Source organism: Hyperoodon ampullatus (genome assembly GCF_949752795.1).
Source record: "Hyperoodon ampullatus genome assembly, chromosome: 1".
Classification (NCBI taxonomy): domain Eukaryota; kingdom Metazoa; phylum Chordata; class Mammalia; order Artiodactyla; family Ziphiidae; genus Hyperoodon; species Hyperoodon ampullatus.
Window position 1 is genome coordinate 82,824,412 of NC_136914.1, and position 22,700 is coordinate 82,847,111.

Sequence of the window (22,700 nt, forward strand, 5' to 3'; positions counted from 1 at the left end):
TCATCTTGTAAACAGATGACATAAACTTACAGTATCAATAAATACAGTACAGTACTGTAAAGGTATTTTCTCTGCCTTAAGATTCTCTTAATAACAGTTTCTTTTCTCTAGCTTACTTATTGTAAGTATATAGTAAAAAATATATATATAACATACAAAATATGTATTAATTGACTTTTTATGTTATTGACAAGGCTTCTGATCAGCAGTAGGCTATTATTGCTTAAGTTTTGCGGGGAGTCAAAAGTTATATGCAGATTTTCAACTACAAGGGGGGTTGAAGCCCCAACCCTTGCATTATTCAAGGGTCAACTGTATATTCAAAGTTTTTAAATTGTGTTTGTTCCTTTTTAACTGCAACAAAAAAGAACCAGATCAAAAGCACAAAAATTATATTTTAGATCTTTGTTTCTAAAGCAACATTTTATGGCACTATTTTTCAAATTCAGTTTCTAAGAACCTCAGCTGAAAGAGAAGTTAATATGAATATTTTTAAAAATAAACATACCATATTCAAAGTAAGTTTCAGACACGCTGTATATACTATCTCCCCTCCCGAACAAAACTTTAATATATTAACATATTTCAGCTCTGATAAATTCTGTAGTATAATAAAGTTGTTTTCAACTTTACTTGAACATAGAACCCTCTTCTTACAGCACCTGTTAACATCACAGAGAGCTGTGTGTCTCAGAACGTCAGTCTGGAAAACACTGTTGTAACAGATACAAAATAGTTTTTAAACTTGAAAGCTCCTCAAAAGAAATATTACCTGAATCATAGATGATCCTCTTTTTCTTGTTTGGTTGCTTCTGCTTGAAGTCATCTTCTTTACAAGAACGATTTACCTATAAACATCACAGTATAATTAGAACACAGAGAAGCCCATATACCTTAGCTGTTTTTTCCTCATTAGATTTGGGCTCAATAGTTCACAACTAGAGGAACGCTGCCCCCCCAGGAAACATTTCTGCTTGTCATAACTGGGGTGAGGGTGTTACTGGCATACAGTGGGTAGACGAGGGATACTATTAAACATCCTGCAATGCACAGGACAGTCCTCCACAACGAAGAATTATCCTGCCCCAAATGTCAGTAATGCCCGAATTAGGCTAAAGAACAGGCCAGACCCATCATCAAAAAGATAAGAGATAACAAATGCTGGTGTGGGTGTGGAGAAAAGGGAACCCTTGTGCATCGTTGGTGGGACTGTAATCAGTGCAGCCACTATAGAAAACAGTATGGAGGTTCCTCAAAATATTTAAAATAGAACTAACTACCATACGACCCAGCAATTCCACTTCTGAGAATATAACCAAAGGAAACAAAACACTAACTTGAAAAGGTATCTGCACCCACATGTGGTAACCACTATGGTAATCCTTTCATAATATATGTAAGTCAAACCATCATGCTGTACACCTCAAACTTATACAGTGGTGTATGTCAATTATTTCTCAATAAAACTTGGGGCAGGGGGAGGAGCAGGGGAGAGAATAAGCCGGATAATAATTGCATCAGATGGCAAAGGCAGGATTGTAGAAAAGGCTATATTATTATTCATTTCCACTTTCAACACTAACCTATGTATAACAAAGAGTAAAAGGATATCGGATATTACAAGGCAAGTGCTTCCTGAAAATGAAAAATTGAGACAGAAATAAAAGCTAAGGAGTTGTGGGCCTATCACTACTCATTGCCTGGTGGAAAACTAAATAAAACCAAGGCAAAGGGTATTAATATTTATATTTTTTAGTTATATACAGATTTCTAGCATATTCATAAGGTATTACAAATATTTTGTAGTTATACATCACATTTCTAACACATTCAAATTTTCCCCCCAAAAACCAAGAAAGCCGACAGCAAAAAAACCGACTATAATCAATTACAAGGTAGAAATATGTTTCTATCCATTATAATAAAACTTCAAAAACTTAAGCACAATCAACTAGCTTGGAAGAAAATGAGATGAATAAACCATTGTAATTCAAATACACCACCAGACTAGAGGACAGGGTTAGAAACAATGACAATAATTCAGAAGTGAGAGAAAGGGGTATCCCAAGAGGGAGAGAGCCACAGAAGGGGTGTTCCAAATTCTGTCAATAAACTTAGCCCAAATCTGTGGCTGTCTCCTGAACTATATATGCACAGAAAAACTCGAAGTGCCCAGCTAAGGTTAAAAAAAATTGAACAAAGATTTCAGATGCTGCCCATAACAGAGTGGACAAGAGTATGGAGTTTGAGTTCAGGCAAGTTAACTGCCTGCTAAACTAAAACACCCTTTGGAGGAAATAACAGAATCCAAAGTTACTACGTTGTAAATTCACACTATGCAAGGTAAATCCAAAATAACCAGATGTACAAAGATATAGGAAATGTGACCTGTGATGGTTACTTTTATCTGTCAACTTGACTGGGCCACAGGTACCCAGATATTTCATCAAACAAGATCAAACAGAATTTGCCTTGCTAGGTTTTAGACTTGCTTGGCACCTGTCACCCCTTCTTTCTTCTGATTTCTCCCTTTTGAAATGGGAATGTGTATTCTATGCCTGTCTTACTATTATATTTTGGGAGCACATATTTTGTCTGGTTTCACAGGTTCACAGCTGGAGAAGAATTTTGTCTCAGGATGCATCATACCTAAGTCTCACCCATATATGATTTAGATGATATTTAGATAAGCCTTTGGACTTCAGACTTTAGAACTGGTGATGCACTGAATTAAGACTCTGGGGGGCTTTAGAATGGAATAAATGTATTTTGCATGCAAAAAGGACATGAATTTTGGGGGACCATTGGCAGAATATTATGGAATGAAAGCTTGTATCCCCTCAAAATTCATACATTGAATCCCTAACCCCCAGTATGGCTGTGTTTGGAGATGGAGTCTCTAAGGAGGTAATTAAGGTTAAATGAAGTCATAAGGGTAGAGCCCTGATCTGACAAGTTAGTGTCCTTATAAGATGAGAAACCAGGGCTTCCCTGGTGGCGCAGTGGTTGAGAGTCCGCCTGCCTATGCGGGGGACGCGGGTTCTTGCCCCGGTCAGGGAAGATCCCACATGCCGCGGAGCGGCTGGGCCCGTGAGCCATGGCCGCTGAGCCTGCGCGTCCGGAGCCTGTGCCCCGCAACGGGAGAGGCCACAGCAGTGAGAGGCCCGCGTAACACAAAAAAAAAAAAAAAAAAAAAAAAAAAAGATGAGAAACCAGAGAACTCACGTGCATACACTCACTCACTCTGTCTCTCAACCTCTCTCCCCACGTGCTCACACCAAGGAAAGGCTATGTGAAGACTCAGCAAGAAGGGAGCCATCTGCAAACCAGAAAGAGAGTTCTCGAGAGAAACTGAATTGACTGGAACCTTAATCATAGACTTCTAGCTTCCAGAACAGTAAGAAAATAAATTCCTGTTGTTTTAAGTCAGCCAGTCTACGGTATTTTATGGTAGCCTAAACTGACTAACACATGACCCACAGACTCAAGATAAAAGGCACTAAACTGAGATGAATCCAGACGTTAGAATTAGTAGGCAATGCTAGAACTGAAAAATATAATACTTAAAACAAAATATTCACTGCATAGGCTTAATAGCAAATTGGAGATGACAGAAGAGTCAAAGAACTTGAGGATAGTAATAGAGAAATTATCCAATCTGAAGTACAGAGAAAAAAAAGGAATAAAAATGAATAAGCTGCAATGATCTGTGATGCAATTCCAAAATTCTTTTTTTTTAACATATTTATTTATTTATTTATTTATTTTGGCTGCACCAGGTCTTAGCTGCGGCACATGGGATCTTTAGTTGCAGCATGAGGACTTCTTAGTTACAGCATGCAAACTCTTAGTTGTGGCATGCATGCAGGATCTGGTTCCCAGACCAGGGATCGACCCGGGACCCCTGCACTGGGAGCATGGAGTCTTACCCACTGGACCACCAGGGAAGTCCCATAATTCCAAAATTGTAATGTGTATATAATTGGAATCCCATAAGAAGAGGAGAGACAGAATGAGGCAGAAATATATTTGAAGAAATAATGGCAAAAGTTCTCAAATTTGAAGAAAGATATATATTTACAGAGTCAAGAAGCTCAGAAACCCTAAACAGTATAAACACAAGAAAATCACACACAGGTACACCATGGGCAAAGCTGAAACCCAAAGATAAAGAGAAAATCTTTTAAAGCAGCATGAGAAAAATAACACATTACGTACAAGAGAATATAACATGACTGCTAACATCTCACCAGAAAAAATGGAGGCCAAAAAAAGAATGGGACATTTTTAAGTGCTGAAACAAACTGTCAATCCAAAACTCTATATCCAGCAAAAATATCCTTCAAGAATGAAGGCAAAATAAAGACATTTTTAGATAAACAAAAACTTACAGGATTCATTGCCAACAGACCTACTCTACAAGAAACGCTTAAAAAAATTCTTCAGGTTTTAAGAAAATGATATTAGATGGAAATTCAGATCTTCAATAAGAAATGAAAAGCACTAGAAGCAGCAAATACATAGTTAAGTATAAAAGATCAATTCTCCTCTTTTTTTTTTTTTTTTTGCAGAGCAGAAAACTGAGGTTTTTATTTTAGTCTCACCTAAGAAATAAAAAAAATTATGTGTTTAAATTATAATTTATTGATGATTTTGATGGTTTGCTTATTTTAAATTATATGTATTTGTTTATAATTTTAATCTTACATATTTTTAAAATTTTGTTTAATTTTGTTTATCTTATTAATTTAAAGTAAGTTTTTATTGAGAAATAACTGACATGTAACATTGTATTAGTTTCAGGTGTATAACATGAAGATTTGATATTTGTATATATTGCAAAATGATCCTAAGTCATTAACATCCATCACCACAGGTGGTTACAAATCAATTTTCTTCTTTTAATTTCTTCAAAATAAGGTCAGTTTACAGCAATAATTATTACACTGAGTGTGGAGTATTAATATGTCGATATAATACATATGCCAATTAGGGCATAAAGGATGGGGTGGTGGTAAACAGACCTGTAGAGTTGCAGAATTCTTATATTTTACACAAAGTGGAACAATATTAACTCAAATACACTATTGTAGTCATTGCCTGTTTTTCACAGTGACGTTATATCTTAACTTCTCTGAGGCCCAAGGAGGACAGGAAAAAGAATAAAGCTTTCCTCCAAAGCCTTCCCTCACCAGAAGCCCAATACCATTCACCTGGCACTCCTGTCTTTATGAGCAAATTTTGGTCTTAAAACACAAAGTTTTAACAACTAAAAAGGGTTCCATGTCTAGTGAAGGAAAACACCAAGCTATGAATGCAGTAAGATATATTAACCAGAAATAAGTAATACCTTATTACTTTTCTTCTTCCTCTGCTAAATGAGTTGAAATCTATATTTACTCGAGGCTCCAAATACATCAAATCTCAGAACTGGGTTTATTTTATTTTTGTTTTTTTGTTTGTTTGTTTGTTTTTTGCGGTACACGGGCCTCTCACTGTTGTGGCCTCTCCCGTTGTGGAACACAGGCTCCGGACGCGCAGGCTCAGCGGCCATGGCTCACGGGCCTAGCTGCTCCGTGGCATGTGGGATCTTCCTGGACCAGGGCACGAACCCGTGTCCCCTGCATCGGCAGGCGGACTCTCAACCACTGCGCCACCTGGGAAACCCTGGGTTTATTTTATACAATTCAACATTGTATCTGGAAAACTGACCTTGATTTCCTTTATTCCTTTCTTCGTTTTTATAGTTTCTTCAGCAGACTTCGTTTTCTCATTCTTCTTTGCTGTTTCACTTACAACTTTCTTTCCACTTGGTATAACCCCAAAGAATTTTCGAATATCCTAGAAGCAAAAAAGGAGACTCATAAACAAACATTAACTGCACAAAATTCTAATTTCAATTGTAAAAAGGAACAACTCTCCACACACACTGGTTTACTCTCAGTAATTTCTTTATAATGAGATAGTGCTATGTGTGCAGCAGCATTCTTTCTACATACAAAAGTTAACTGATAAAATTACCTCAGTTAAAAATAATATGTCTGGGGACTTTCCTGCTGGTCCAGTGGTTAGGACTCCTCACTTTCACTGCTGAGGGCCCAGGTTCAATCCCTGGTTGGGGAACTAAGATCCCGCAAGCCACATGGTATGCATCCCCCCACCCCCAAAAAAAAGATTAAAAAAATAATGTGCCTAATGAAAAGTAATATTAATTCTCAGAATCTGGCCAAAAACAGGGCAAAAATAAACAAAGGAAATTTTTCCTAATGATAGCACAACTACTAAAGAGTCAAGTAACAAGCATTTATTGATCGTGCATGCACATACCCCATCATCTCGGGCATAGTAGGTGAAAAGACAAAGAGCTGAAGAACATAATCCTTGCCTATGGGATTTTGTTTTTAATATTTACTTATTTGGTTACACTGGGTCTTAGTTGCAGCAGGCAGGCTCCTTAGTTGCACCTCCAGGGCTCCTTAGTTATGGCATGCATGTGGGATCTAGTTCCCTGACCAGGGATCGAACCCGAGGCCCCTGCACTGGGAGCATGGAGTCTTATCCACTGTGCCACCAGGGAAGTCCCACCTATGGGATTTATACTCCAGTTTGAGAGAAGAATAACTCTCAGAACCCTGATCATTTAAGACCTTAATAACTAAGAACCTTGAAATTCTTTTCCTTTCCATGATTTTTCCAAATTCTGAAGAAAAAATTTTGACTACAATACTTTCTTCAATTACTCTACCCCATGTTAAACAACAGAATCATATTAATCATACTGAAACACTTACAATGTAATTTACAATTAATATCACTCACCTTTCTTATCCTTCGCATACATATTCTTCCCTACCCTTTTAGATTTTAGCTTTGAAGAAACTGTGGTATAGAGAACAGGGAATAGACCTTAGAATGAGAAACCTCTGGTATGAATCTCTGCTCTAGCGCTTTCTAGCTGGGTGACCCTGAGCAAGTTACTTTAATCTGTTTTCTCATCAGTAAAGTGAGACTAATACTCCCTACACTTTATGAGGATTAATCATACATCTATCACAATACTGGCTGAGTAAAAACTTCCCTTCTCCCTCATTTATGAACGATTATCCCTTCATGTCACTGAAACATCCCCATTTACAGTTGTCTCTGCTCACAGGCAAGGGTATAAGGAACAAAGTATAGTGAGAATTTAGGATCTGAATTCCAAAGGATGGGCTCAAGAGCCTGTTGTATTGTTTTCCCTATTCCTATCCTTAATGGTCATAAGCCTGAGTCTTCAATTCTTTTTACCTGTTCCAACCTATCTCTATTGTAGTGAGGAAAATGCCTGTTAAAAGTACTTTACCAAGTGTAAGAAAGGTAACAATTTTTCACCTAGATCCTGGCAGTACTTGTCAAACCCTTAAAATGTCAAAAATCCCAAACAAGTGTGTTATACAAAGACACACACAAACACACAGCTTTGTGGTTAAGGCAATAAAGAAAACAGATAAATGAGGTACACAGACATGTTAAATTTTTTTTGAAAGGTTACAGACTTCCCTAGTTTTATACCCTCTTTTGTAAATTTCTTAATATAAAAAAGTCACAAATCCATCCTAATAAAATCTAAGTCTAAAATATACTGTTTGCAGAATGGATACCTCAGTTATGAAACTGAGACATTTGTGTCAGTCGCTAAAGAAAAGTTAGAGGAATAAGTAAGCCAGAAAGCCACAGTCTTCCCTATAATTTGCAAAGAATTGAGTTTGAGGCTAACAACTACTTACTTTATTGCTTCTGGAGGAAATGAGAGTTTCACATTGGAGTTTCACTTTTGAAATTACCAAGTGAGTCTTCATTCAAACAGTGGTGATTTTTTAAACACATACACACACACACAGCACACATGCACCATGGGAATATCAAAACTAAATATTAATAATCAGCTTAAAGTCAATGGTGGTTTTCCATCTGTGTTGGAACCACAAATACTTAAAAAAGCAAGAGAAAGAAAACAAAATATAATTCAGGAAATGGAACTGTTGGTAACGTTGAGCTCTCTAATTTTTGTCTGTTCCATACTGCCAATCCTCAGCATTGTTGCAACCTTTCCTCCCTAAGCAATTCTTCCTATTCACAACCCCTTTCTTTTCCTTTCCCTTTATTCTACCCTACTCTCCCACTCCCCATGCCCTTATACTCTGACGGCAGCTGAAAAATTAAATTACAGCATCCTGATCTAACTCAATATACATTAAAAATCTAAACTTTCGGAAAAGAATTTACATCAGAATGAAAGCGATTCTACTCACACCTTTTTAGGGGTTATCTCCAGTGTGAGCAGCCATCTGGTGTATGAACATTTAAGAGCCAAAGGTCACCAATTTGACTTTAATTTATAGGGTGACTTAACTAACATTCCCTGTCTGGTATTCCAGGTCTTCAAAGACTAGTGACTAATCGAATTCCCAAATAATGGATCTAGACAGCACTCTTACATGCACGGAATAATTCTTGCTGAGTATATTTTTTTGTTGTTTGTTTTTTTGTTTTTGCGGTACGCAGGCCTCTCACTGCTGTGGCCTCTCCCGCTGCGGAGCACAGGCTCCGGACGCGCAGGCCCAGCGGCCATGGCTCACGGGCCCAGCCGCTCCGCGGCACGCGGGATCCTCCCGTACCGGGGCACGAACCCGCGTCCCCTGCATCGGCAGGCGGACTCCCAAGCACTGCGCCACCAGGGAAGCCCCTTGCTGAGTATATTAATAGAAAAAGGAACAAATTTTTAAGTTTACTTTTATAATCTTAGCAAAGGGAAGTCCTTCCAAGCAGAACATCAAGGTTAGAAACCACCCATAAAGAAAGACAGATTTGACTGCATAAAAATAAAACAAAAGACGCCATAAACAAAGTTAAAATGTAAGCAACTAACATGAAAATATCTACAACATGTTATATATAAGAGGGCTCCTACAAATCAATAAAAAATAACCCAGTAGAAAAATGAGAAAAAGTTACCAGTAGACAAATTATAAAGAAATGCAAATAACAAACATAACAAAAGATGCTCAACTTCACAAATAATAAACAGATAAATTAGAACTTGATTATATTTCCCTAAGCGTTAAAAGACTGATAATGCTCAGATATGTCAAAGTTGTGGGGAAACATGCTCACATACTACACTGCTAATAAAAGTAAAAATTGGGGTGGGGGGAAGATGGCAGAAGAGTAAGACGTGGAGATCACCTGCCTCCCCACAGATACATCAGAAATACATCTACACGTGGAACAACTCCTACAGAACACCTACTGAACGCTGGCAGAAGACCTCAGACCTCCCAAAAGGCAAGAAACTCCCCCACATACCTGGGTAGGGCAAAAGAAAAAAGTATAAATAGAGACAAAAGAAGAGGGACGCGACGTGCACCAGTGGGAGGGAGCCGTGAAGGAGGAAAGGTCTCCACACACCAGAAGCCCGTTCCTTCGCGGGCGGAGACTGAGGGTGGCGGAGGTGGGGAGCTTCGGAGCCGCGGAGGAGAGCGCAGCCACAAGGTTGCGGAGGGCAAAGCGGGGAGATTCCCGCACAGAGGATCGGTGCCGACCAGCCCGAGAGGCTTGTCTGCTCACCCGCCGGGGCGGGCGGGGCTGGGAGCTGAGGCTCCGGCTTCCGTCGGAGCGCAGGGAGAGGACTGGCAGCGTGAACACAGCCTGAAGGGGCTAGTGCGACACGGCTAGCCGGGAGGGAGTCCGGGAAAAAGTCTGGACCTGCCGAAGAGGCAAGAAACCATTGTTTCAGGGTGCGCGAGGACAGGGGATTCAGAGCACTGCTTAAAGGAGCTCCAGAGACGGGCGAGAGCCGCAGCTGACAGCGCAGACCCCAGAGACGGGCAAGAGATGCTAAGGCTGCTGCTGCCGCCGCCAAGAAGCCTCTGTGCGAGCACAGGTCACTATCCACACCTCCCCTCCCGGGAGCCTGTGCAGCCCACCACTGCCAGGGTCCCGGGATCCAGGGACAACTTCTCCGGGAGAACGCGCCTCAGGCTGGTGCAACGACACGCCGGCCTCTGCCGCCGCAGGCTCGCCCCGCACTCCGTACCCCTCCCCCGCCCCAGCCTGAGTGAGCCAGAGTCCCCGTATCAGCGGCTCCTTTAACCCCGTCCTGTCTGAGCGAAGAACAGACATCCTCCAGCGACCTACACGCAGAGGCGGGGCCAAATGCAAAGCGGAGCCCCAGGAGCTGTGCGAACAGAGAAGAGAAAGGGAAATCTCTTCCAGCAGCATCAGGAGCAGCGGATTAAATCTCCACAATCAACGTGATGTGCCCTGCATCTGTGGAATACCTGAATAGACAACGAATCATCCCAAATTGAGGAGGTGGACTTTGAGAGCAAGATTTATGATTTTTTCCCCTTTTCCTCTTTTTGTGAGTGTGTATGTGTATGCTTCTGTGTGAGATTTTGTCTGTATAGCTTTGCTTTCACCATTTGTCCTAGGGTTCTATCCGTCCGGTTTGTTTATTTGTTTTTACTTTCAAAAAATTTTTTTTCTTAATAATTATTTTTTATTTTAATAACTTCATTTTATTTTATCTTCTTTCTTTCTTTCTTTCGTCCCCCTTCCTTCCTCCTTCCTCCCTCCCTCCCTCCCTCCTTTCTTTCTCTCTTTCTCTCTTTCTCTCCCTCTCTCTCTCTCTCTCTCTCTCTCTCTTACTTTCTTACTTTCTTACTTTCTTTCTACTTTTTCTCCCTTTTAATCTGAGCCGTGTGTATGAAAGGCTCTTGGTGCTGCAGCCAGGAGTCAGTGCTGTGCCTCGGAGGTAGGAGAGCCAACTTCAGGACACTGATCCACAAGAGAGGTCCCAGCTCCACGTAATATCAAACGGCGAAAATCTCCCAGAGATCTCCATCTCAACACCAACACCCAGCTTCACTCAACGACCAGCAAGCTACAGTGCTGGACACCCTATGCCAAACAACTAACAAGACAAGAACACAACCCCACCCATTAGCAGAGAGGCTGCCTAAAATCATAATAAGTCCATAGACACCCCAAAACACACCACCAGACGTGGACCTGCCCACCAGAAAGACAACATCCAGCCTCATCCACCAGAACACAGGCACTAGTCCCCTCCACCAGGAAGGCTACACAACCCACTGAAACAACCTTAGCCACTGGGGACAGACACCAAAAACAACGGGAACTATGAACCTGCAGCCTGCAAAAAGGAGACCCCAAACACAGTCAGATAAGCAAAATGAGAAGACAGAAAAACACACAGCAGATGAAGGAGCAAGATAAAAACCCACCAGACCTAACAAATGAAGAAGAAATAGGCAGTCTACCTGAAAAAGAATTCAGAATAATGATAGTAAAGATGATCCAAAATCTTGGAAATAGAATAGACAAAATGCAAGAAACATTTAACAAGGACCTAGAAGAACTAAAGATGAAACAAGCAATGATGAACAACACAATAAATGAAATTAAAAATACTCTAGATGGGATCAATAGCAGAGTAACTGAGGCAGAAGAATGGATAAGTGAGGTGGAAGATAAAATAGTGGAAATAACTACTGCAGAGCAGAATAAAGAAAAAAGAATGAAAAGAACTGAGGACAGTCTCAGAGACCTCTGGGACAACATTAAACGCACCAACATTCGAATTATAGGGGTTCCAGAAGAAGAAGAGAAAAAGAAAGGGACTGAGAAAATATTTGAAGAGATTATAGTTGAAAACTTCCCTAATATGGGAAAGGAAATAGTTAATCAAGTCCAGGAGGCACAGAGAGTCCCATACAGAATAAATCCAAGGAGAAATACGCCGACACGTATTAATCAAACTGTCAAAAATTAATTACAAAGAAAACATATTAAAAGCAGCAAGGGAAAAACAACAAATAACACACAAGGGAATCCCCATCAGGTTAACAGCTGATCTTTCAGCAGAAACTCTGCAAGCCAGAAGGGACTGGCAGGACATATTTAAAGTGATGAAGGAGAAAAACCTGCAACCAAGATTACTCTACCCAGCAAGGATCTCATTCAGATTTGATGGAGAAATTAAAACCTTTACAGACAAGCAAGAGCTGAGAGAGTTCAGCACCACCAAACCAGCTTTACAACAAATGCTAAAGGATCTTCTCTAGGCAAGAAACACAACAGAAGGAAAAAACCTATAATAACAAACCCAATACAATTAAGAAAATGGGAATAGGAACACACATATCGATAATTACCTTAAATGTTAATGGATTAAATGCTCCCAACAAAAGACACAGACTGGCTGAATGGATACAAAAACAAGACCCATATATATGCTGTCTACAAGAGACCCACTTCAGACCTAGAGACACATACAGACTGAAAGTAAGGGGATGGAAAAAGATAGTCCATGCAAATGGAAATCAAAAGAAAGCTGGAGTAGCAATTCTCATATCAGACAAAAGACTTTAAAATAAAGACTATTAGAAGAAACAAAGAAGGACACTACATAATGATCAAGGGATCGATCCAAGAAGAAGATATAACAATTGTAAATATTTATGCACCCAACATAGGAGCACCTCAATACATAAGGCAAATGCTAACAGCCATAAAAGGGGAAATCGACAGTAACACATTCATAGTAGGGGACTTTAACACCCCACTTTCACCAATGGACAGATCACCCAAAATGAAAATAAATAAGGAAACACAAGTTTTAAATGATACATTAAACAAGATGGACTTAATTAATATTTATAGGACATTCCATCCAAAAACAACAGAATACACATTTTTCTCAAGTGCTCATGGAACATTCTCCAGGACAGAACATATCCTGGGTCACAAATCAAGCCTTGGTAAATTTAAGAAAACTGAAATTGTATCAAGTATCATTTCCGACCACAATGCTATGAGACTAGATATCAATTACAGGAAAAGATCTGTAAAAAATACAAACACATGGAGGCTAAACAATACACCACTTAATAACGAAGTGGTCACTGAAGAAATCAAAGAGGAAATCAAAAAATACCTAGAAACAAATGACAACAGAGACATGACGACCCAAAACCTATGGGATGCAGCAAAAGTAGTTCTAAGAGGGAAGTTTATAGCAATACAATCCCACCTTAAGAAACAGAAAACATCTCGAATAAACAACCTAACCTTGCACCTAAAGCAATTAGAGAAAGAAGAACCAAAAAACCCCAAAGTTAGCAGAAGGAAAGAAATTATAAAGATCAGATCAGAAAAAAATGAAAAAGAAATGAAGGAAATGATAGCAAAGATCAATAAAACTAAAAGCTGGTTCCTTGAGAAGATAAACAAAATTGATAAACCATTAGCCAGACTCATCAAGAAAAAACGGGAGAAGACTCAAATCAATAGAATTAGAAATGAAAAAGGAGAAGTAACAACTGACACTGGAGAAATACAAAAGATCATGAGAGATTACTACAAGCAACTCTATGCCAATAAAATGGACAACCTGGAAGAAATGGACAAATTCTTAGAAATGCACAACCTGCCAAGACTGAATCAGGAAGAAATAGAAAATATGAACAGACCAATCAGGAGCACTGAAATTGAAGGTGTGATTAAAAACCTTCCAACAAACAAAAGCCCAGGAACGGATGGCTTCACAGGCGAATTCTATCAAACATTTAGAGAAGAGCTAACACCTATCCTTCTCAAACTCTTCCAAAATATAGCAGAGGGAGGAACACTCCCAAACTCATTCTACGAGGCCACCATCATCCTGACACCAAAACCAGACAAGGATGTCACAAAGAAAGAAAACTACAGGCCAATATCACTGATGAACATAGATGCAAAAATCCTCAACAAAATACTAGCAAACAGAATCCAACAGCACATTAAAAGAAGCATACACCATGATCAAGTGGGGTTTATTCCAGGAATGCAAGGATTCATCAATATACGCAAATCAATCAACGTGATAAACCATATTAACAAATTGAAGGAGAAAAACCATATGATCATCTCAATAGATGCAGAGGAAGCTTTTGACAAAATTCAACACCCATTTATGATTTTTAAAAAAACCTGCAGAAAGTAGGCATAGAGGGAACTTTCCTCAACATAATAAAGGCCATATATGACAAACCCACAGCCAACATCGTCCTCAATGGTGAAAAACTGAAACCATGTCCACTAAGATCAGGAACAAGACAAGGCTGCCCACTCTCACCACTCTTATTCAACATAGTTTTGGAAGTTTTAGCCACAGCAATCAGAGAAGAAAAGGAAATAAAAGGAATCCAAATTAGAAAAGAAGTAAAGCTGTCACTGTTTGCAGATGACATAATACTATACATAGAGAATCCTAAAGATGCTACCAGAAAACTACTAGAGCTAATCAATGAATTTGGTAAAGTTGCAGGATACAAAATTAATGCACAGTAATCTCTGGCATTCCGATACACTAATGATGAAAAATCTGAAAGTGAAATCAAGAAAACACTCCCATTTACCACTGCAACAAAAAGAATAAAGTATCTAGGAATAAACCTACCTAAGGAGACAAAAGACCTCTATGCAGAAAATTATAAGACACTGATGAAAGAAGTTAAAGATGATACAAATAGATGGAGAGATGTACCATGTTCTTGGATTGGAAGAATCAACATTGTGAAAATGACTCTACTACCCAAAGCAATCTACAGATTCAATGCAGTCCCTATCAAACTACCACTGGCATTTTTCACAGAACTAGAACAAAAAATTTCACAATTTGTATGGAAACACAAAAGACCCCGAATAGCCAAAGCAATCTTGAGAGCGAAAAACGGAGCTGGAGGAATCAGGCTCCCTGACTTCAGACTATACTACAAAGCTACAGTAATTAAGACAGTGTGGTACTGGCATAAAAACAGAAAGATAGATCAGTGGATCAGGATAGAAAGCCCAGAGATAAACCCACGCACATATGGCCAACTTATCTTTGATAAAGGAGGCAGGAATGTACAGTGGAGAAAGGACAGCCTCTTCAATAAGTGGTGCTGGGAAAACTGGACAGGGACATGTAAAAGTATGAGATTAGATCATTCCCTAACACCATACACAAAAATAAGCTCAAAATGGATTAAAGACCTAAATGTAAGGCCAGAAACTATCAAACTCTTAGAGGAAAACATAGGTAGAACACTCTATGACATAAATCACAGCAAGATCCTTTTGGACCCACCTCCTAGAGAAATGGAAATAAAAACAAAGATAAACAAATGGGACCTAATGAAACTTCAAAGCTTTTGCACAGCAAAGGAAACCATAAACAAGACCAAAAGACAACCCTCAGAATGGGAGAAAATATTTGCAAATGAAGCAACTGACAAAGGATTAATCTCCAAAATTTATAAACAGCTCATGCAGCTCAATAGCAAAAAAACAAACAACCCAATCCAAAAATGGGCAGAAGACTTAAATAGGCATTTCTCCAAAAAAGATATACAGACTGCCAACAAACACATGAAAGAATGCTCAACATCATTAATCATTAGAGAAATGCAAATCAAAACTACAATGAGATATCATCTCACACCAGTCAGAATGGCCATCATCAAGAAATCTAGAAACAATAAATGCTGGAGAGGGTGTGGAGAAAAGGGAACACTCTTGCACTGCTGGTGGGAATGTGAATTGGTACAGCCACTATGGAGAACAGTATGGAGGTTCCTTAAAAAACTAAAAATAGAACTACCATATGACCCAGCAATCCCACTACTAGGCATATACCCTGAGAAAACCATAATTCAAAAAGAGACATGTACCAAAATGTTCATTGCAGCTCTATTCACAATAGCCCGGAGCTGGAAACAACCTAAGTGTCCATCATCGGATGAATGGATAAAGAAGATGTGGCACATATATACAATGGAATATTACTCAGCCATAAAAAGAAACGAAACTGAGCTATTTGTAATGAGGTGGATAGACCTAGAGTCTGTCATACAGAGTGAAGTAAGTCAGAAAGAGAAAGACAAATACCGTATGCTAACACATATATATGGAATTTAAAAAAAAAAAAATGTGATGAAGAACCTAGGGGTAAAACGGGAATAAAGACACAGACCTACTTGAGAATGGACTTGAGGATATGGGGAAGGGTAAGGGTAAGCTGTGACAAAGGGAAAGAGAGGCATGGACATATATACACTACCAAATGTAAGGTAGATAGATAGTGGGAAGCAGCCGCAGAGCACAGGGAGATCAGCTCGGTGCTTTGTGACCGCCTGGAGGGGTGGGATGGGGAGGGTGGGAGGGAGGGAGATGCATGAGGGAGGGGATGTGGGAACAGATGTATATGTATGACTGATTCACTTTGTTATAAAGCAGAAACTAATAAAAAAAAAAAAAAAAAAAAGACAGTATGGTACTGGCACAAAAACAGAAAGATAGATCAATGGAACAGGATAGAAAGCCCAGAGATAAACCCACGCACATATGGTCACCTTATCTTTGATAAAGGAGGCAAGAATGTACAGTGGAGAAAGGATAGCCTCTTCAATAAATGGTGCCGGGAAAACTGGACAGGGACATGTAAAAGTATGAGATAAGATCACTCCCTAACACCATACACAAAAATAAGCTCAAAATGGATTAAAGACCTAAATGTAAGGCCAGAAACTATCAAACTCTTAGAGGAAAACATAGGCAGAACACTCTATGACATAAATCACAGCAAGATCCTTTTTGACTCAGCTCCTACAGAAATGGAAATAAAAACAAAAGTAAACAAATGGGACCTAATGAAAGTTCAAAGCTTATGCACAGCAAAGGAAACCATAAACAAGACCAAAAAACAACCCTCAGAATGGGAGAAAATATTTGCAAATGAAGCAACTGACAAAGGATTCATCTCCAAAATTTATAAACAGCTCATGCAGCTCAATAGCAAAAAAACAAACAACCCAATCCAAAAATGGGCAGAAGACTTAAATAGGCATTTCTCCAAAGAAGATATACAGACTGCCAACAAACACATGAAAGAATGCTCAACATCATTAATCATTAGAGAAATGCAAATCAAAACTACAGTGAGATATCATCTCACACCAGTCAGAATGGCCATCAAGAAATCTAGAAATAAATGCTGGAGAGGGTGTGGAGAAAAGGGAACACTCTTGCACTGCTGGTGGGAATGTGAATTGGTACAGCCACTATGGAGAACAGTATGGAGGTTCCTTAAAAAACTAAAAATAGAACTACCATATGACCCAGCAATCCCACTACTAGGCATATACCCTGAGAAAACCATAATTCAAAAAGAGTCATGTACCAAAATGTTCATTGCAGCTCTATTCACAATAGCCCGGAGATGGAAACAACCTAAGTGTCCATCGGATGAATGGATAAAGAAGATGTGGCACATATATACAATGGAATATTACTCAGCCATAAAAAGAAACGAAACTGAGCTATTCGTAATGAGGTGGATAGACCTAGAGTCTGTCATACAGAGTGAAGTAAGTCACAAAGAGAAAGACAAATACCGTATGCTAACACATATATATGGAATTTAAAAAAAAAAGTCATGAAGAACCTAGGGGTAAAACAGGAATAAAGACACAGACCTACTTGAGAATGGACTTGAGGATATGGGGAGGGGGAAGGGTAAGCTGTGACAAAGCGAAAGAGAGGCATGGACATATATACACTACCAAACATAAGGTAGATAGATAGTGGGAAGCAGCCACAGAGCACAGGGAGATCAGCTCGGTGCTTTGTGACCGCCTGGAGGGGTGGGATGGGGAGGGTGGGAGGGAGGGAGATGCATGAGGGAAGGGATGTGGGAACAGATGTATATGTATGACTGATTCACTTTGTTATAAAGCAGAAACTAATAAAAAAAATAATAATAACAACAAAAATATCCATGCGGGGGAGGGAGGGTAAATAGATAATTAACAAAAAATACAAACAGGGTAACAATCCTACAGAGAAATGTTTAGCCATCTTGGTAACCAAAATGAAAACAACCATGACATATTTTTCATCTTAAATAAGTAATTTAAAAAATTTTAAAAAAAGACAACCCTCAGAATGGGAGAAAATATTTGCAAATGAAGCAACTGACAAAGGATTAATCTCCAAAATTTACAAGCAGCTCATGCACCTCAATAACAAAAAAACAAACAACCCAATCCAAAAATGGGCAGAAGACCTAAATAGACATTTCTCCAAGGAAGATATACAGACTGCCAACAAACACATGAAAGAATGCTCAACATCATTAATCATTAGAGAAATGCAAATCAAAACTACAGTGAGATATCATCTCACACCAGTCAGAACGGCCATCATCAAAAAATCTAGAAACAATAAATGCTGGAGAGGGTGTGGAGAAAAGGGAATACTCTTGCACTGCTGGTGGGAATGTGAATTGGTACAGCCACTATGGAGAACAGTATGGAGATTCCTTAAAAAACTACAAATAGAACTACCATATGACCCAGCAATCCCACTACTGGGCATATACCCTGAGAAAACCATAATTCAAAAAGAGTCATGTACCAAAATGTTCATCGCAGCTCTATTTACAACAGCCAGGAGATGGAAACAACCTAAGTGTCCATCATCGGATGAATGGATAAAGAAGATGTGGCACATATATACAATGCCATATTACTCGGCCATAAAAAGAAACGAAATTGAGCTATTTGTAATGAGGTGGATGGACCCAGAGTCCGTCATACAGAGTGAAGTAAGTCCGAAAGAGAAAGACAAATACCGTATGCTAACACATATATATGGAATTTAAGAAAAAAAAAATGTCATGAAGAACCTAGGGGTAAGACAGGAATAAAGACACAGACCTACTAGAGAATGGACTTGAGGATATGGGGAGGGGGAAGGGTAAGCTGTGACAAAGCGAGAGAGTGGCATGGACATATATACAGTACCAAACGTAAAATAGATAGCTAGTGGGAAGCAGCCGCATAGCACGGGGGATTAGCTCGGTGCTTTTTGACCACTTAAAGGGGTGGGATAGGGAGGGTGGGAGGGAGGGAGACGCAAGAGGGAAGAGATATGGGAACACATGTATATGTATAACTGATTCACTTTGTTATAAAGCAGAAACTAACACACCACTGTAAAGCAATTATAATCCAATAAAGATGTAAAAAAAAAGTGCTATATGGAAATAAACTTTCAGTCATTCTTACAGTAAAAAAAAAAAAAGTAAAAATTGCCATAACCTTTCCAAGACAATCTAACAATATCTATCAAGATTTTAAATGTGCATACCCTTTGTCCTAGTAATTTCATTTCTAAAGGAAATGGTAAAAGAAATAGTTTTATTTCGGGAACCAAAAGAGAGTAGTAATTCACCCTTCTTACTTTGTTTTTTAATAGTTACTAATTGAACAGTTCAGTTCAAATAAGACAAAAGATTTAGGCAAAAATCACATAAAAATTAAAACATTTTAGCACACACAGCTAATAGTAACAAGTAAGTTTTTCACATTTTTACTTACAGCTACTGGACATAGATTTATCTCTTCTGATGATTCTGTGAGGTATAAAGGCAAATAGAATGTCTTATCTCCATTTTATAGGTAAGTAAGTGGAATTAAGTCAGACAAAAAAAAGCTTTTTGTCAGTTTTGCCACTTACTTCCAGACACTTGGGATGAATTACTTTACTTCTCTGGCCCTTAGTTTCCTCATAATGCCACTTACCCCACAGGATTCCTGTGGGGATTAGAAGAGATGGCACAACAGAATGCAACCTGGTCCTCTGACTCCAAATCCCTTTCATAGTTCTCTACTTGACCATGACTGCCCCCTCATAGTTTTACCATAATTCTAAGGATCTATGCAAAAGTAGCCATACTCCACAACCAGCAATATGGCCTTTGCATTCTCATTATTCCAGATACATTTGATCCTTGTGTGATTACAGGCAGGCACTTAGGACACAAACAGGAAAAGGCCCTCATGAGGCTACCTGGGAGATAAATTAGTATATAAAGAATTAAATACAAAACAGTGCTAAGACAGAGCTAAATCACAAAACTGTAAGAGCACCAGGAGCACCTAACACAGAGAGCCTCAGGGACAGTTGACCAAAAGAAGCAACACCTGAAATGGGTCCCAAAATGATCAGTAGGAGATATTTTTGATAGTCATAGTAATCTGAGTTTGAAAACATTGCTGTAAGTTCCATACAGCAGGCCTGTCTAGCTTACTCACCTCTGTATCTCAAGTACAGGGCCAGCACCTCAGATAAGCAGATGCTTAATTAATAACGGTTGAACACATGAGTGGTTATTCCTAAGGTCACTGACCTTCACACCTGGGCTCAGAAAGAGACGTTCTTAATTATGTAAAATGAAATTCATGGTAAATTTGTTTTTAAAGATTGTGTGTTATAATAATCTTTACTTGAGATTAATTTTTTGCCATCACTTTACCTACTGCACTTTGTTTTAAGAAACTTTAAGTGGGTATTAACACTTACTGTGTATTATTACTTCTATCATACGGTACTCTCTTGTCATATTACAATACTGTGGCTACAAAAAGCAAAACACTTTCACTTTTAGTATAATACTTCCTCTTCTTCAGGGCTTTTTCCTGAAGCCTATTAATGGCTCTCCATGAACCCTAAGTTAAAAACTTCCGATTCACATATTCACACTGCACAAGCTAACTCACATCCATCTCAATGTCAGTACTTAAAAACACACTGCTGGGCCTCCCTGGTGGCGCAGTGGTTGAGAGTCCGCCTGCCGATGCAGGGGATACGGGTTCGTGCCCCGGTCTGGGAGGATCCCATATGCCGCGGAGCGGCTGGGCCCGTGAGCCATGGCCGCTGAGCCTGCGCGTCCGGAGCCTGTGCTCCGCAACGGGAGAGGCCACGACAGTGAGAGGCCCGCGTACCACCAAAAAAAAAAAAAAAAAAAAAAAAACACACTGCTACCTCCTAAATCTTGTCTCGACTCAAGACCTCTGAGCTCCATATCCATGTAGCCAATAGTCTGTCATCTCCACCTCTACCAAATGCCCCGAAGGTGCCTCCACCTCATAATGTCCAAAACTAAGCCCATATTTTGGAGGCTTGCTTCTATTTCCCACCTCAATGCATAGCACCACCATTCACCAAAAACAGAAAAATGAGCACTGTTTTTCCTCCTCATTCTGACCCTCCACCTAATCAACCAACCCAACCTAATCTCCCAAATACTGCTGTCTTCTTTCCTCTATTTCTGTTGCCAGTGCCCTGATTTAGGGCTTCATTTATTTACTTTTTTAACAAACCCTTAAATAGGACTTACTCTGTGCCAGACAATGATTTAAACACTTAAAAAAATTAATTTAATCCACAGAACAAATCTATGACATTCTTTAACTTTAATTCACAGATGAAAAAACTGTGAATGACAAGGCATTTTCTAGTAAACGTTTTGAAATTTAAATGCTCCTAAGTGTAAGCAAAAAAAAAAAAAAAGATTTATTGCACTCTCCTACCCTAAGGTGTAACTAACAATTCTACAACACTATTAAAGAGAAGCATCACCTATCAGGCAACCCAAATGCAATTTTAATATGCATAAGTCAAGACAAAGTACCAGACCTCGCTGGTACTCAAAAAAATCATGCATTTTTTAGAATTTTCTAACTTGGTTGATTATAAATCTATTAATAGAGATGAAAAAAATTTTTTTGCAGCAAATACTCCTAAACCTGCACAAAGTAAGCCATCATAATGACCTTTTAACTTTAAAAAGTCAAAGTACAAAAGCTGATATATATCTACTTTGAAGTATAACCAAACAGCTCTAAAAACTTTTTTCCACTGCTAATGGGCTCAACCAACCAACAAGTTACATGTGCCTACCAAAAATGCAAAGAGAAAGCAAATCATGCCACCGTGTTCACTTACTTTGACGAGTACAGGATTTTATGCAAAATAAGTACTGCAGTGCTCTGTGGGGTAGCTGCCAAAATATTACATTTTGGCTTTACTTCTCTATTTTGAAAGTAAAGAAATATAAATATGTCTGATTAATATTTTTAAGTCCTCCACCAAATCCACAAGCAGAAATTGATTATCACCAACACACTTCACAAAACCTATCCAAATGTAAAAATCTTTTATCTTTAAAACCATTTAAATGCAAAATTATACATCTAATATTGTATATTGATAGCAGCACAGAAGAGACAAATGAAATGAAATAATTTTAAAATAGTTAAAATTATATTATACTTTAAAAACAACAGGTAAGTTGTTGGAATGTAGTCCCTTAAGGTCAGGAAGAAGACAGATCCTTCTTGCCACTCCTATTCAACACTGTGGCAAAAAATAAATTATAAAAGGGGCACCTAGATTGGACAGGAAGAAGAAAAATTATCTTTATATGCCGATGAAATGATCTTAAATGGAGAAAATCCTAAGGAATTCACTAAAAAACTATTAGAACTACGAAATGAGTTCTCCAAGGTTGCATGACACAAGATCAATATACCAATTATATTTCTATACTTTTGCAATGAACAATCCAGAAGTGAAATTAAGAAAACAATTCCAGGACTTCCCTGGTGGCGCAGTGGTTAAGAATCCTCCTGCCAATGCAGGGGACATGGGTTCGAGCCCTGGTCCGGGAAGATCCCACATGCCGCGGAGCAACTAAGCCCGTGCACCACAACTACTGAGCCAGCACTCCAGAGCCCACAAGCCACAGCTACTGAGCCCAGGTGCCACAA

The 22,700-nt window shown here is 39.0% G+C and overlaps 1 protein-coding gene across 1 annotated transcript in view; it reads right to left on the reverse strand.

Moving 5' to 3' along the window:
* RFC1 (replication factor C subunit 1) overlaps positions 1 to 22,700 on the reverse strand; it is an 82,666-nt gene that overhangs the window by 56,744 nt on the left and 3,222 nt on the right. Inside the window, exons 2-3 of the mRNA XM_079719426.1 lie at positions 5,713 to 5,841; positions 773 to 848 (exon numbers count right to left, since the gene is read on the reverse strand). Coding sequence (XP_079575552.1) covers positions 773 to 848; positions 5,713 to 5,841 — 205 coding nt within the window. The remainder of the gene's footprint in view (positions 1 to 772; positions 849 to 5,712; positions 5,842 to 22,700) is intronic.